Genomic DNA, 14,224 nt, shown 5'->3' on the forward strand with positions numbered 1-14,224 from the left:
CCCTACACGGCAGCGGAGGGACCAGGCGAGGGACAAAGGCTCAAGCCAGCCGCAGCTGCAGCCCTTCCGTCCGCCAACAGACGCTGCGGGGCACGGCCTGGCGTGGGAGCGCGCGGCGGCATCCCGGGAGAATTCTGGGTTCCCGGGGCGCCGACCGCTCCGCCCAGGGTGGGGGCCACTCCACCCACGCGTCCATAGGGCGGCGCCGCCATCGCTTCCCCTGTCAGCCCACCGCCTTTTCCTCCTCCGCAGATCCCGGAGCCCCTCCCCCGCTCCCTGCACCGCCCCCCCCCGTCCTGAGAGTCTTTTATTGGACGAACTTGCAGTCACTCCACCTCGAGTCAGGGAGCCGATTGGACAGGAGGCCTGCGGGCTGCCCCCAGCCGGCTGGGATTGGCTTGCTGCGCGTTGTCGCAACGGAAGAGGCGGCCGGCCGAGGGTGCGCCTCTGCTCCGGCTGGACTCGCCGCGGAGGCAGCGAGGGGCTGGCTTGGGCGGCAGCAGCGGCTGCTGCGGATGGGAGCGGGCCGGCTGCGTGCGCCCATGGAGCGCCACGGCAGGGCCGCCGCTACCTCCGCCTCGTCGACCCGGGAACCGGCGCCCGAGGAGCCAGATGGGCGGGGGCAGGAGCCGCTGCGGCGCCGGGCGAACAGCACGTCGGTCCCCGCGGCCGGGACCTCGGCGGAGGGAGCCAGGCGGGACCGGCACGGCTCCTGCAGCGGCGGGACCTCGGTCTCCCGCCAGCGCGTGGAAAGCCTGCGGAAGAAGCGGCCGCGTAAGTGCCCGGCGGGGCGCCCTCGCGGCTCGCCCTGCCCCCTTCCGGCACGGCCGCCGTTTTTCCCGCGCGGTCGCGGGGGGACAGTGCCCCCGCACGGTGGTCCCGGGTTGGTGCGTGGGCTGGGCGGGTTGGAGGCCTGGGGCCCCCCGACACGCCGGGGCTTTGGGGTTCGGACCTCGGGCGCGGTACCTGCTGGTCGGCGTGGAGAGCTCCTTCCCAGACCCCTCCTCCCTCTTAGCTCCCTGCGCGTTCTTGCACCGCGAGTCGCAGGATTTCATCTTGGAGAAGGCTTCTTCTGACTCGTCTCCACTCCCCCCTCCCCCCAAATCCTTTGCATCCCCAATGTCTGTCTGCCGTGGATTTTCAAAGAGCTGCTCTCCAAGACGTTACATCTCTTTTTTTGTCTGGAAATTTCGGGCTTAATGGAACATGCTTAATTGACCCTTGAGTTGCTGCAAGGCTAAGACTGGATTCCGTGTTCTGTGCACCAAGCTTTGGCTGCCCCCCCCCCCGTGAGAATTCGGGTCATCTTTCACCCAGCTACCTCCTCTATATTCTTTACATCTATTTGCCAGAATTCACAGTTCAGGACTGGAGCATGCTGGGCATTAAGGCCTTTTATGTTGTTTGTTTGTTTGGAGGGATTCTCATCTTCCTGAAGCTCGCCCTGGGAGTTGGCACACGCTCTTCCCAGAGAATCGTTTTCTCCATTTTGTTATTAGTTTCTTTTCCCCGTGTTCAGATCTAGCCCAAATATTTCCTCCCCATTATACATCTTCAGTTCAGGCCGTCTGTCTAGCACCATTGATGCAGTTGAAAGTATCCGCTGCCCTGATACTCTAATCTGAGCATTACAGTATAGTAGCATTTTACTTACGGTTAGACTTTTTTCTTCCTGTTGTAGCCAAATTCCTATGTCAGGAAATCAGCTTGTTTTAAATGCAGATTATGAGAGTGAAAGTGGCAGGATGAGTGAGTTTTTTTTTTGTTTGTTTGTTTGTTTGTTTTTGGGATGATCTTGTACCTTTGTCTGGCCACCCAGTTGCTTTACTTTCAACTTACAGGATTTGGATGATTAAATAAATGCAGCCCTATTTTGCTATGAAGAGTTTGGGGAGTTTTCAGTTATATTGTCTTTTCCTGTCCTCTTAGAGAGCTGTGGAAAGCATCTGCTCTCAACCTATACCATTTTTAGGGCCAATTTACCTGGTTTGTGTTTTACTTGAGGAGCACCTGATTTTTAAGCAGTGCAAAACATTCGATCCTTGATGGTTTTGTGAATCATTGGATATGGATGCAAATTCCAGAGATTCAGCAAATAAGAATCACAGCCCTATAGCTAGTTGTCTGTGGCCATTGGCCACAAGGATTCTAAATAAGTATTTTTTGAGTGTTGCTAGGGCCAGGCTCTCTAAAAACTTTATTTATTAATTTAAAAATTTTCAGACACGTCTGAGAGATTTAATAACTCAGTAGTCCTTACAACTCTGAGGTAGGTGGTAGTATTCCATTTTACAGATGAGAAAACGGGGGCCCATTTACCTGGTGTCAAATGGCTAGTGAACAGAACTCTAAACTCAGGTGTTTTAGCTTCATAGCATCTTCTCTTGACCTCCATCATCTACAGTTTGTTCATGTTCTAGTAGATATTTCTTCATTACTCTAAGAGCAAGCATAATCATGATCTTTTGTGTTCAAGGTTTTCTTACTTGAGGTGAAAATTTCTAGTTATAGTGTACTTCCAAATTTTGAGCATAAAAAATGACCACGGGAATTAAAAATGCAGATTCCTTGGGTTCAGTTTTCTTTTTTTGTATCAAAATCTGGAGAGGGTTCTAAGAAGCTCCTCCTATCATTCAGAAACAGGTGACACCAAAGACCACTCTGAAAAACTGTGGTTTCGTGGGCAGTATAGGGGGTGGGGTAGCATTATATAAGGTGGTTTTGAAACTTCTTTTAGGAACTAAGACAAATATGTCGTAGGATTTATTTTGTTGTCGTCTGCTGTTTGGTGCCATCAGGTAGAGACCTGCTGAAGAAATAAGTAAAGTACTGTTCTTCCTCCCATTTGCTCTTTCTGTACTGTGCCAGGATGCACCTGTTGGAGGGAGAGGCAGCGTGTCACACTGCTGAATCCTCCAAGAATATACAGTTGATTCTGGAACAACACGGGCTTGAACTGCATGGGTCCGCTTACATGAGGATTTTTTTCAATAAATACTTGTACTGTTTTCCATCTGCAGATGCAGAGGGCTGAGTGTGTGCATTGATCTGTGCCATTTTATACTTGAGCATTCTCACATTTTGGTATCTGGAGCGGGAGGTCTTGGAACCACTCCCCCTTAGATATTGTGGGACAACTAAGTTTTTGGGGAGTCAAGTTATATGGATTTTTGACTGCATGGAGTTCAGCACCCCCCCCTCCCCCAGCTCCCCCATGTTGTTCAAGAGGCAACCTCGGCCTGGCTGGTGTGGCTCAGTTGGTTGAGTGTTGTCCTGTGCACCAAAAGGTCACCAGTTTGATTCCCGGTCAGGGCACATTTGGGATGTGGGTTTAATCCCCGGTTGGGGCGCATGTGGGAGGCAACTGGTCGATGTTTCTCATATCAGTGTCTTCTGTCTCTCACTTGTTTTTAGGTCTTTCTAAAATTAATAAAAACATTTTTTAAAAAGAGGCAACCTTACTTTGTTCTTAACTTTTGATAAAATAAAGACTAAATCTCTATTTACTATTGGGAGAGTTGGGTATGAGGGGATGCCACTTTTCTTTGGAGGTTAGCAAACATTGTTCTGACATTATTACAATAGTCTAAAGGTAGAATACTACTTGCCATTTGAAACTAGAATGAGCTATTCAGTTTATCTTAGGAGTTCTTGTGGGCTCTGGTTATAGTCATGTTCTGCCACACATGTTCCCTACAGGAGTGTGGTTCCCAAAACTGTCCTCATCCCAGACTTAACACATCACAGTCATTAGGGTGAGGCTAGGCATGTGTATGTCTAAGAAGTTCTTTATTTTATTTTTGAATAGTTGATTGTTGTTTTTTTTTGAGAGAGAGGAAGGGAGAGGGAGTGAGAAATACCAATGTGAGAGTGAAACATCCATTGGCTGCCTCCTGAACACCCCCTACCTGAGATTGAGCCTGAAACCTGGGCATGTGTCCTGACTAGGAATTGAACCAGCAACCTTTTGGCACAGGACGATGTCCAACTAACTGAGCCACACTGGCCAGGGCTCTAAGAAGTTCTTTAAAAGTTTTAGATTAGGTGGAATATGTATTTTAGGATTGAGAGAAATACCAAATAAAGATTGGTTTAAAATGATGGAAACAAAGATTCTAATGATGGTAACATAGTGCTTACTTGTTGATGTTAGAAACTATGCCAAATATTTTATAAACATCTCATTTAGGTCTCACAATTATCCTGTGAAGTAGATATTTTTTCTTTTCTTTTCTTTTTTTAAAAATATATTTCTTTATTGATTTCAGAGAGGAAGGGAGAAGGAGAGATAGAAACATCAATGATGAGAGAGAATCACTGATTGGCTGCCTCCTGCACACCCCCCAACCAGGGATTGAGCCCACAACCCAGGCATGTGCCCTTGGCCGGAATCGAACCCGGGACCCCTCAGTCCACAGGCCGACTCTCTATCCACTGAGCCAAGCCAACTAGGGCGATATTTTTTATTTCTAATGTCCAGATAAGGAAGTAGGCTCCGTAAAATTGTCCCTTTGTCCAAGGGCATGCAGTGAGTTAGTAAGGGAGATGTATTTTGGTTCTAGGTGTCTGAATTCAAACCCAGTATTCTTGACTTACCCCGTTTTGGAATGTGATTTAATCCAGAGCAGTGGTCTGATAGGAAATCACTCAGAAGTTTAAAGAAACTCTCAACATGCACCTTTTAATTTTTCAAATTTTAATGAGGTATGGTTACATACAGTAAAGTGCAATTTTGACAAATGTATATACTCATGTAATAGGAGAACATTTTAGTCAAAGGCCCCAGATATGCAGGAGATGTGAGACCCAGGATCAGAGTGTTGCATAGCAGTTGTGGGGATGAGCTGGCTCTTTCAAGGTGACTCCCAAGCAGGTTGTAGTTGCCTGGGAGATCTTTTGGACTTAACTGATTTTGGGCTCATCCCAATTATAGAATATCCTTAACCTCCATTAGTTTAGAAAATAAAGCTTTTGTTTGTAGCTTGATAATTTTAAACTAGAAAATGGATTGCTTTTCCTTGGCTTTGGGAGAGCATCAATGTTAGCAGAATGGAATTGGTGCTGGGTCCTGGGGAGACTGCCCTTTATCAGATGCAGTGTTCTGTTTTCAGTTGGGGAATTAGGAAGGGCTGCCCAATAGAAGCTAGGGAAAAGGTTAAATATGTTGCTTTGTAGCCCATTTTTGAGAGACAAATGGGAGAGGATGCCTCTTGGCTTACTAACTTTAAATGAAATCGAAGTAAACATGACCCCTCTTTTGGATATATAACATATAAAACATTAACTAGGTTCTAAAAATAGTCCCATTATGCAACTGTATAAAATAAAATGATACATTTTGTTATTTAAAGGGACCTTATGTATGAATCATGTATTTAGAAAATACGATAATACAGTTATTCAGTGTTGGCATCCCAAACTTCTGTTTATCTGGGGGAACCATAAGCAAGAAGAGATGTATGTTATTAAAAGTAATTGCTTACACCAATCAGAAAGGATATATGCACCCATATGTTCATAGCAGCACAATTCATAGCTAAGATCTGGAAACACCCTAAGTGCCCATCCGTAGATGAATGGATTAGAAAACTGTGGTACATCTACACGATGGAATACTATGCTGCTGTAAAAAAGAAGGAACTCTTACCATTTGCAACGGCATGGATGGAACTTTAGAGCATTATGCTAATTGAAATAAGCCAGTCAATGAAGGAAAAATACCACATGATCTCACTCATTCATAGATAATAGAGACCATTATAAACTTTTGAACAATAATAGATACAGAGGCAGAGCTGCCTCAAACAGATTGTCAAACTACAGCGGGAAGGCCGGGGAGGGTTAGGGGGCAGGAGGGAGGGGGATAAGAGATCAACCGAAGGACTTATATGCATGCATATAAGCATAACCAATGGACATAAGACACTGGGGGGTAGGGGAGGCCAGGGGATTGTTAAGGGCGGGGGGGGGGGGGGAAGGACACATATGTAATACCCTTTGTAATACTTTAAGCGATTAAAAAAAAAAAAAAAGAGTGAGGAATCTAGAACCACCAAACGTGGGTTCAAATCCTAACTCTATCATTTGCTAAAAAAAAAAAAAAAAAAAAAAAAGTAATTGCTTAGACCTGGCTGGTTTTTCTCAGTGGTTAGATCATGGGCTCTCGGACTGAAGGGTCTTTGGTTCGATTCTGGTCAAGGGCACGTACCTGGGTTGTTGGCTCAATCCCTGCTCCAGTGGGGCACCTGCAACCAATTGATGTGTCTGTCTCACACCCATGTTTCTCTCTGTCTCTCCTCCTCCCTTCCAGTCTCTCAAAATCAATGGAGAAAATATCCTTGGAAGAGGATTAACAACAACAAAAAGTACTTGCTTAAAAACATTGAAAGGAAAGACAAGGAAGAAGATAGTAGACTGTAGACTGTTGGAGAAGACCTTATCAAGTAGTAGAAAGAATGACTATCTTAACTTGTCATTTAAAAGGTCAATGATGTTCCTTGGGCTTAAGTTTATTTATAACTTAGCATTTTTTAGGTTCATAACTTGGGAAATCTTTTTGTTCAGGTACTTTTCTTTCTCAATTTATGTGAGTGAAAATGACTAGGAAGTGAAAATCCCCTGTTTAAAACAATGGCCTGAGTTTTGCTGTCTAAAAGGAAAAGTAATTGCCCTGGCTGGTGTGGTGTGGCACAGTTGGTTGAGCGTCCTCCCCTGTAACAGAAGGTCTCTGGTTAGATTCCTGGTTGGGGCACATGCCTGGGTTTCTGGCTCAATCCCCAGTTGGGGGCATATAGGAGGCAGCCAATTGATGTTTTTCTTTCTTTCTCTCCCTCTCTCACTAAAAAAAAAAAAATCAATTAAAAAACATTTAAAAATGAAAGTCATCTTGCAGTTTTTAGTTGTCTATATTAAGTTTTGTGTGTCTATATTTTCTGAATGTAAAGTTTATTATTGAGCCTGCTGATTTTATAGCATTGTATTTTCTTAAGTATCTAGCCCCTGAGTTAAAACTATTTTGTGAATAAGAATAATTGTTATATCTTTTTTATTAATTAATTTTATTGACTTAGAAAGGGAGAAAGAGAGAGACAGACAGACATCAGTGTGAGAGAGATACATCAATCGGTTGTCTCCTGTACGTGCCCTGACCGGGGATTGAACCTAGTTATGTGTCCTGACTGGGAATCGAACCTGTGACCTTCTGGTGTACGGGATGACCCTCCAAACAACTGAGCCATACCGGCCAGGACAAAATACAGTTGTTGTTTTTTTTAATTTATTGATTTTAGAGAGAAAATAGATTTGTTGTTTCGCCTATTTATGCATTCATTCATTGGTTGATTCTTTTTTTTTTAATATATTTTATTGATTTTTTACAGAGAGGGATAGAGTGTTAGAAACATCGATGGGAGAGAAACATCGATCAGCTGCCTCCTGCGCACCTCCTATTGGAGATGTGCCCGCAACCAAGGTACATGCACTTGACCGGAATCGAACCTGGGACCTTCTAGTCTGCAGGCCGATGCTCTATCCACTGAGCCAAACCAGTTAGGGCAATTGGTTGATTCTTGTACATGCCCTGACTAGGGATCGAACCTGCAAACAATGCTATAACCAACTGAGCTACCTGGCCAAGGGCCTAAGATAATACCTTTCAATGTGAGGACGAGGATTGCTGTGTAGACCAGCCTAGGGTTTGCGTTTACAATATCTTAACCACATGTTGGAGAATTAAGAACATTTTTATAGATCATATATTTCCCATTGGAAAGCATAGCAGTTGTTGGGACCTATTATGAGAGACATTGTACTAAAGATGGTTTTACATAATCTGTGAGGGATAGTTTAAATTCTTTCTAGAAATGTGTCCTGTGTCAAGTATAGATTGTCTAGACTGAGTATTTTGGAGGTCTTAATATCAAGAGGTCTTAATATGCAAAGGGCTGCAAACATACTAAAATATCAGTGAAAATTAATGGAAGGACTCACTAATTATATATAATAGGTGTTCTCTTGATGAGATATGAGGAATGTGATGGTATAGCAAGAATTGCTTTGATTTTTCCATTCAGGAGCGCACATTATTTTGAATAAGTACTCATTATATATAGTATATAGTATATAGTATATAGTATATAGTATATAGTATATAGTATATAGTATATAGTATACAGTATATAGTATATAGTATATGTGGTAGTCTCACAGTGAATGATAGGAATCTAAGCCCCTTTAGATAGGCTAGATGCCTATAAATAACAGAATTGTATGGCCTGAGACAACTCCCTTAGCCATTATCAGAGAGTATATGTCTAGTTGACCTCCCATGCCTCTCAGTGCCTTAGTTCTTGGATTAGAAAAAGGCTTTGATCAGTAGTTCAGAGAAAAATCCAGAAACCATTAAAGGCTATATACCAAGGAGATGAACTGAGTACTCTCGTTGCTTCTATTTTTTCCTTATATGTTGTTAATTTTTATTTAAAGTATGTGAGTTTTATTAAACTGCTTTTTAATTTTATTTTCTTATTAACCCAAGAATATGTATTCTGTGCTCTTAAGTTGGTACAGTTACCTTTGAGAAGATACTTGTTAAAGGATTTAGGAAATCTTGGTTTTTTGAGTCCCACCTCTATCTTTCCTTGACTGTGACCTTGGGCTCTTTTGCACTGTATTTATTTATTTATTAAAATATATTTTTATTGATTTCAGAGCCTAAGGGAGAGGGAGGGAGAGATAGAAACATCAATGATGAGACAATCATTGTTGGCTGCCTCCTGCACGCGCCCTGCTGGGGATAGAGCCCGCAACCCAGGCATGTGCCCTGACTGGGAATTCAACTGTGACCTCCTTGTTCAGAGGTCAGTGCTCAAATCACTGAACAACGCTGTCTGGGCTTGCACTTTAGGTCTTAAGCTATAAAGTGGGATGATTATAGTACTTAACTTGATAGTCATTGTAAACATTAAATGAGTTTATGTAATAAAGTCCTAATAGTGTTTGGCTGTTAATAGATGATTACTTAATGGCTATGTATTAATGTTTCATTAATCTAAGGAAACAGGCAGGAATAAGGCTTCATTTGCTTTAGGCATTACAAAATCTTCCATTGGTTTTAGATACATGTCCAAATCTTCAGATTCCATTCCTATTGATGTGAATGTTTGTTGGTGGAGTGCTGTGCCTCTTTACTATCCATTAGGTTGGCATTATCCTAAAGTTGTTGGTCAAAGAATAGCACTGCTAGTAGGAAAATGGGAATTTGAAACTTCTTGCTTCAGTTACAGTCAAACTTCAGTTCTGGAAGTCTCCTATCTCTCGATCAGTTCGGTTCTCGAGCAAGTTTCACTGAAAAAATATTTGTTGTGGAACAAAACTTCAGTTTTAGACCTGACAACCCTTTCATGCCGATACCTCACCAGGACAAAAAGCATCTCAGGCAACAAAGGAGAGAATGCGTTTGTTGCTGGTGAAACCATTAGCACAATTTAAAAACATACAGAGACCATCAAGAGTGCTAATGTTGCTAAGGGTGTGAAAGTACTCACAAGACAACAATCACAGGCAATTGAACAGGTAGAAAAATTGTTGATTTGGATAAACAAAAAGCAGCCTGTGACAGCATTTCGGAGGCAGTGATATATGAAAAATTCTTTAAGGCTAGTAGGGGGTGGTTTGATCAATTTTAAAAAAAGTATTTGTTTATAGATTACTAGAGACCTGCTGCACGAAGATTCATGCAAGAATGGGCCTTCCTTCCCCTGGCTGCTGGCCCCGCCTTCATTCTGGCCCAAAGCCGCCTTTCTGCCTTTGTTCTGGCCTGGAGCTGCCTTTCCGCCTTCCTACGCTGCCACTGGCCCGGAGAGGCTGGGGTGGTGTGGAAAGCCTGCGTTGTCGCCATGGCGACGCAAGCATCCCGCCCCACCCCCGGCCGCTCGCTGCCTGTGTATGCAAATCAACCCGCCATCTTTGTTGGGTTAATTTGCCTACTCACCCCTGATTGGCTGTTGGGTGTCACAAAGGTATGGTCATTTTGCATCTTTCTCTTTTATTAGTGTAGATAAACAGTACATTCGAGTTGTACTGTATATAAAAACAGTTAAAATGGAATCATTTGGGGGTCTGGAATGGATTAATTAAATTTACATTATTTTTAATGGGAAAAAAATGATTTGGTTTTCTAACAAACAACTTCTCAAACAGCCTTCTGGAATAAATTAAGTTCAAGAACTGAGGTTCCTTTTTTTTTTTAAATTCATTTTTATTGATGTCAGAGAGGAAGGGAGAGGGAGAGAGAAAGAGAGAGAGAGAGAAAAAAATCAATGATGAGAGATAATCATTGATAGACTGCTTCCTTCATGTCCCACACTGGGGATCAAGCCTGCAACCCAGGCATGTGCTCCGACCGGGAATTGAACCGTGACCTCCTGGTTCATAGGGTGACGGTCAACCACGCCGGCTGGGCACTGTTGCTTTTTTAAGAGTGAGAAAACTTTTTGTTCTGCTAGGTGCCAGGGATAGATAGACTTTGTGTGGTTCTTGCCAGGTTGAGTTAGTCTTGTTACTGGGAATAGAATTTCTGTTGGTATAAAAAAATTCAGGACTCCCCCTAGGATTGAGTTAGAATGGTTGCTGAGGAGTCAACCACAGTGTTCTCTTTAGAATTTCATTGACACAATTATTAGATTAATTTGGGGAAAATTGAATGATTAATAATGTTTAATTTTCCTTCCTGGAACAGGATACATCTTTTCACTACTGTGTCTTACAGCACACCATTTTAATAGCTATCATATATATTTAGTATTAAATTTATTTCTAAACATTTTATGACTTTGTTGTGCATGACATTTTTATGTCATTTTCTTGTGGTTTTTCTTATAGGGGAAAAGCTATTGGTATTTGTTTTTTGGTAACATACTAAAATTTTTTTTATTCTGTTGGTTTGATTTTCTTAATTTTTTTCTTTTGGAATATATTGAGAAATCAATGCTTTTTCTCCTTTAATTTATTAATGTAAGCAAGCCTCATTAATTGAATCTCTAATGTGAAAACTGTCCTTGCATTCCTGAGAAGAATCTCTTTTGGCTGTGGTTGTGTTACTCCTATTGCGTAACTCGATTCTATCCTATAGAATAAAAGCCTAATATGCTAAGTGTCTGGTCGTCCAGTCAGCCATTCAACCAGTCAAAGCGTAATATGCTAATGATGTGCTAAGGCTGCTCAACCACTCGCTATGATGTGCACTGAACACCATGGGGCAGACCCTCTGGCCGCTAGGTTAGCTTACTGCTAGGGTCCGGCTGATTGGGACTGAGTGAGATGGGCGGGACACGCTTTGGAGCCCTCCCTTCCATGGCCCCTCTCTGGCTGGCATCCTCCCTCCCCAGCCCTGATCGTGCACGGGTGGGGTCCCTTGGCCTGGCCTGTGCCCTCTTGCAATCCGGGCTGAGGGGACCCCTCCCCCCCAATGCATGAATTTCATGCACCAGGCCTCTATTTGTTTAATAATTTCATGCTTTTGCATTTGTGTTGTGTGTGTGATACTTTTACAGTTTCAATATGAGGTATGACTTAGGAATTTTTCTAGGTTTTTGTATGTGTGTGCATGCGCATGTGCGTGTGCCCCAGAAGCTCCTAAAGTTTTTCATGGAAACCACTAGGGCCTGGTGAGTTTTTATTGTTTTGTTTGGGTGTTATATCTTAGCAGTTCTTTTCTGTGTTTTCCACTTTATTTTAAGCCACATTTTGTACTCTGTTTTTTCTAGCTAATCCCCTGTTTCAGTTTACATTTTAAACTTATTGTTCTAAGGTTGTATATAAACTTATTTGGATAATCTGTTATGTATTCTTTCTTCTTTTTTTAAAAAATATTTTGTATTGATTTCAGAGATGAAGGGAGAGGGAAACATAGAAACATCAATGATGAGAATCATTGATCGGCTGCCTCCTGCATGCCCCCCTACTGGGGATCAAGCCTGCAACCTGGGCATGTGCCTTGACCGGAATCGAACCCGGGAACCTTCAGTCCTCAGGCTGATGTTCTATCCACTGAGCCAAACCAACTAGGGCTCATCTTTTTTTAAATTTTAAAAGGAAAAGCTATATCTTCTCTTTTTTCCTTGGTATATTTATCATAAAGTTGTCTGTTTTGATGGCTGTTTGAAAGCTTGATTTTATTGATCAATCCTTGGGTGGCTTTGTTCATGTTGAAGATATTTTTTCTAATCTCATTTACACCTTGCTTTTATCTTTACTACTGTTTATTTTGGCTCTGTTTAGTCTGTTTATTCTTTTTCTAGCATTTCAAATTTCATGTGACATTTCCTTTTCAAATTGTATGCGACATTTCCTTTTATTCAGGCTTTTCTTGTTTTTGAATACATTTGATACACATTTAAGGCTAGAAGTTTCCCTTTGAGTATCACCTTGGGTACATCATATTGTTTTTTATATAGAGTGATCTCATTGTTATTCATTTTAAAATGTCATGTGTTTTGATTTTCACTTTAATCTCAGAGTTAATAATAGTGGATTTTAAAATTTGTAGGTGGATACATTTCTTTGTTGGATTAATTTCTAATTTTGAGGTATTGTGGAAAGTAAGTGTGGTTTGTTTTTGTTCTTTAGAATTGAGGTTCTTAGTGCAGTTAACTTTTGTCAATGGTTTATGGGTATTTGAAAGGAAAGTATCTTTGGTTTTTTGATACAGAGTTATATTTGTGTTTAATAAATCATATCACCATATTAGCTGTGATAGTCAAATCCTCTGTACAGCTTTATTTGTATATGTGTGCAAATTTCTGAGACTTGTGTCATTTTCACACTGATTTTTAGATTTGTCTATTTCTTCTTGTTTTTAATAGATATACTTTTAAAATTTTATTTTTATTAATTTTCAGAGAGCAAGGGAGAGGGAGAGAGAGACAGAAACATCAATGATGAGAGAGAATCATTGATCGGCTGCCTTCTGCACACCCCACACTGGGGATCAAGCCCACAACCAGGGAATGTGCCCTTGACTGGAATCGAACCCGGACCCTTCAGTCTGCAGGCCAACGCTTTATCCATTGAGCCAAACCAGCTAGGGCACCCTTGTTTTTTTGAAGTATGGTAGGATAATTAGTTTTTTATACAATGACATAATTCCTTGTTGTCCCCTTTCAGTGCTTTTTGTTTGAATTCTGTTTAGTCTTCTAGTATTGTATTTGTTTTCTGTTAACATTTGCTTGATACAGTGGAGTAGCATTGTCCAAGCATTTATTTTGCTTATCCAAATTCAACTATATAAATGCGGCAGACCAATTAAATAAATGGTGCCAGTGATTTCTACCCACTGATTTAATTAATGAATATGTATCCTCCTATATAATAAAGAGGTAATATGCAAATTAACCCTCACACCCTCACAAGATGGCTGTCTACAACCAGGCTGGCAGGGGGTTAGTGAGGGATGACCAAACGACTGAACAAGCAGGCTGCGTGGGGCAACCAGGACGGCAGTGGGGTTAGTGAGGGACGACCAAACAACTGAACAAGCAGGCTGTGTGAGGCAACCAGGCTGGCAGGGGTGCAGTTGGGGGCGATTAGGCTGGCAGGGGGGACAGTTAGGGGCGATCAGGCCAGCGGGGGGGGGGGGGGGGCAGTTAGAGGCGACCAGTCAGGCAGGCAGGTGAGCGATTATGAGCCAGCGGTCCAGGATTGTGAGAGGGATGTCGCATTGGAGAGGGTGCAGGCTGGGCTGAGGGTACCCCTACTCCCCGTGCACAAATTTTGTGCACCGGGCCTCTAGTGTGTGTGTATATATATATATATATATATATATATATATATATATAATTCCTAGTGAACATAGGGATGAAAGTTGTGAATCTTTTTTTTTTTTTTTTTAAATATATTTTATTGATTTTTTACAGAGAGGAAGGGAGAGAGACAGAGAGTCAGAAACATCGATGAGAGAGAAACATTGACCAGCTGCCTCCTGCACACCTCCCACTGGAGATGTGCCCGCAACCCAGGCACATGCCCCTGACCGGAATCGAACCCGGGACCCTCCAGTCCGCAGGCCGACGCTCCATCCACTGAGCCAAACCGGCCTCGGCGAGAGTTGTGAATCTTATTCTCTTGGTAGGTCACCTTTCATCTTGGAGGTGTACCTTTCATCTTGTGAGCGTAGCCCCTGTTAAATGCAGTGCTGGTCTTGAAACATAGGTTTGACTTTGACAGT

The 14,224-nt window shown here is 42.5% G+C and overlaps 1 protein-coding gene across 4 annotated transcripts in view; it reads left to right on the forward strand.

The window, feature by feature from the left end:
- The first annotated feature begins 421 nt into the window (after positions 1 to 421).
- The window catches only part of PANK2 (pantothenate kinase 2), a 36,658-nt gene continuing 22,855 nt past the window's right edge, over positions 422 to 14,224 (forward strand). The window contains exon 1 of one of the 4 annotated variants that reach the window (XM_036321474.1): positions 422 to 774. In XM_036321474.1, the coding sequence (XP_036177367.1) occupies positions 516 to 774 (259 nt within the window). In that variant the 5' untranslated portion in view covers positions 422 to 515. Of the gene's footprint in view, positions 775 to 6,440; positions 6,484 to 14,224 lie in introns of those variants that run through there. The other 3 variants (XM_036321473.1, XM_036321476.1, XM_036321475.1) reach the window with 3 other exon arrangements.

The sequence above is a fragment of the Myotis myotis genome, unplaced genomic scaffold, assembly GCF_014108235.1.
Source record: "Myotis myotis isolate mMyoMyo1 unplaced genomic scaffold, mMyoMyo1.p scaffold_m19_p_9, whole genome shotgun sequence".
Taxonomy (NCBI): domain Eukaryota; kingdom Metazoa; phylum Chordata; class Mammalia; order Chiroptera; family Vespertilionidae; genus Myotis; species Myotis myotis.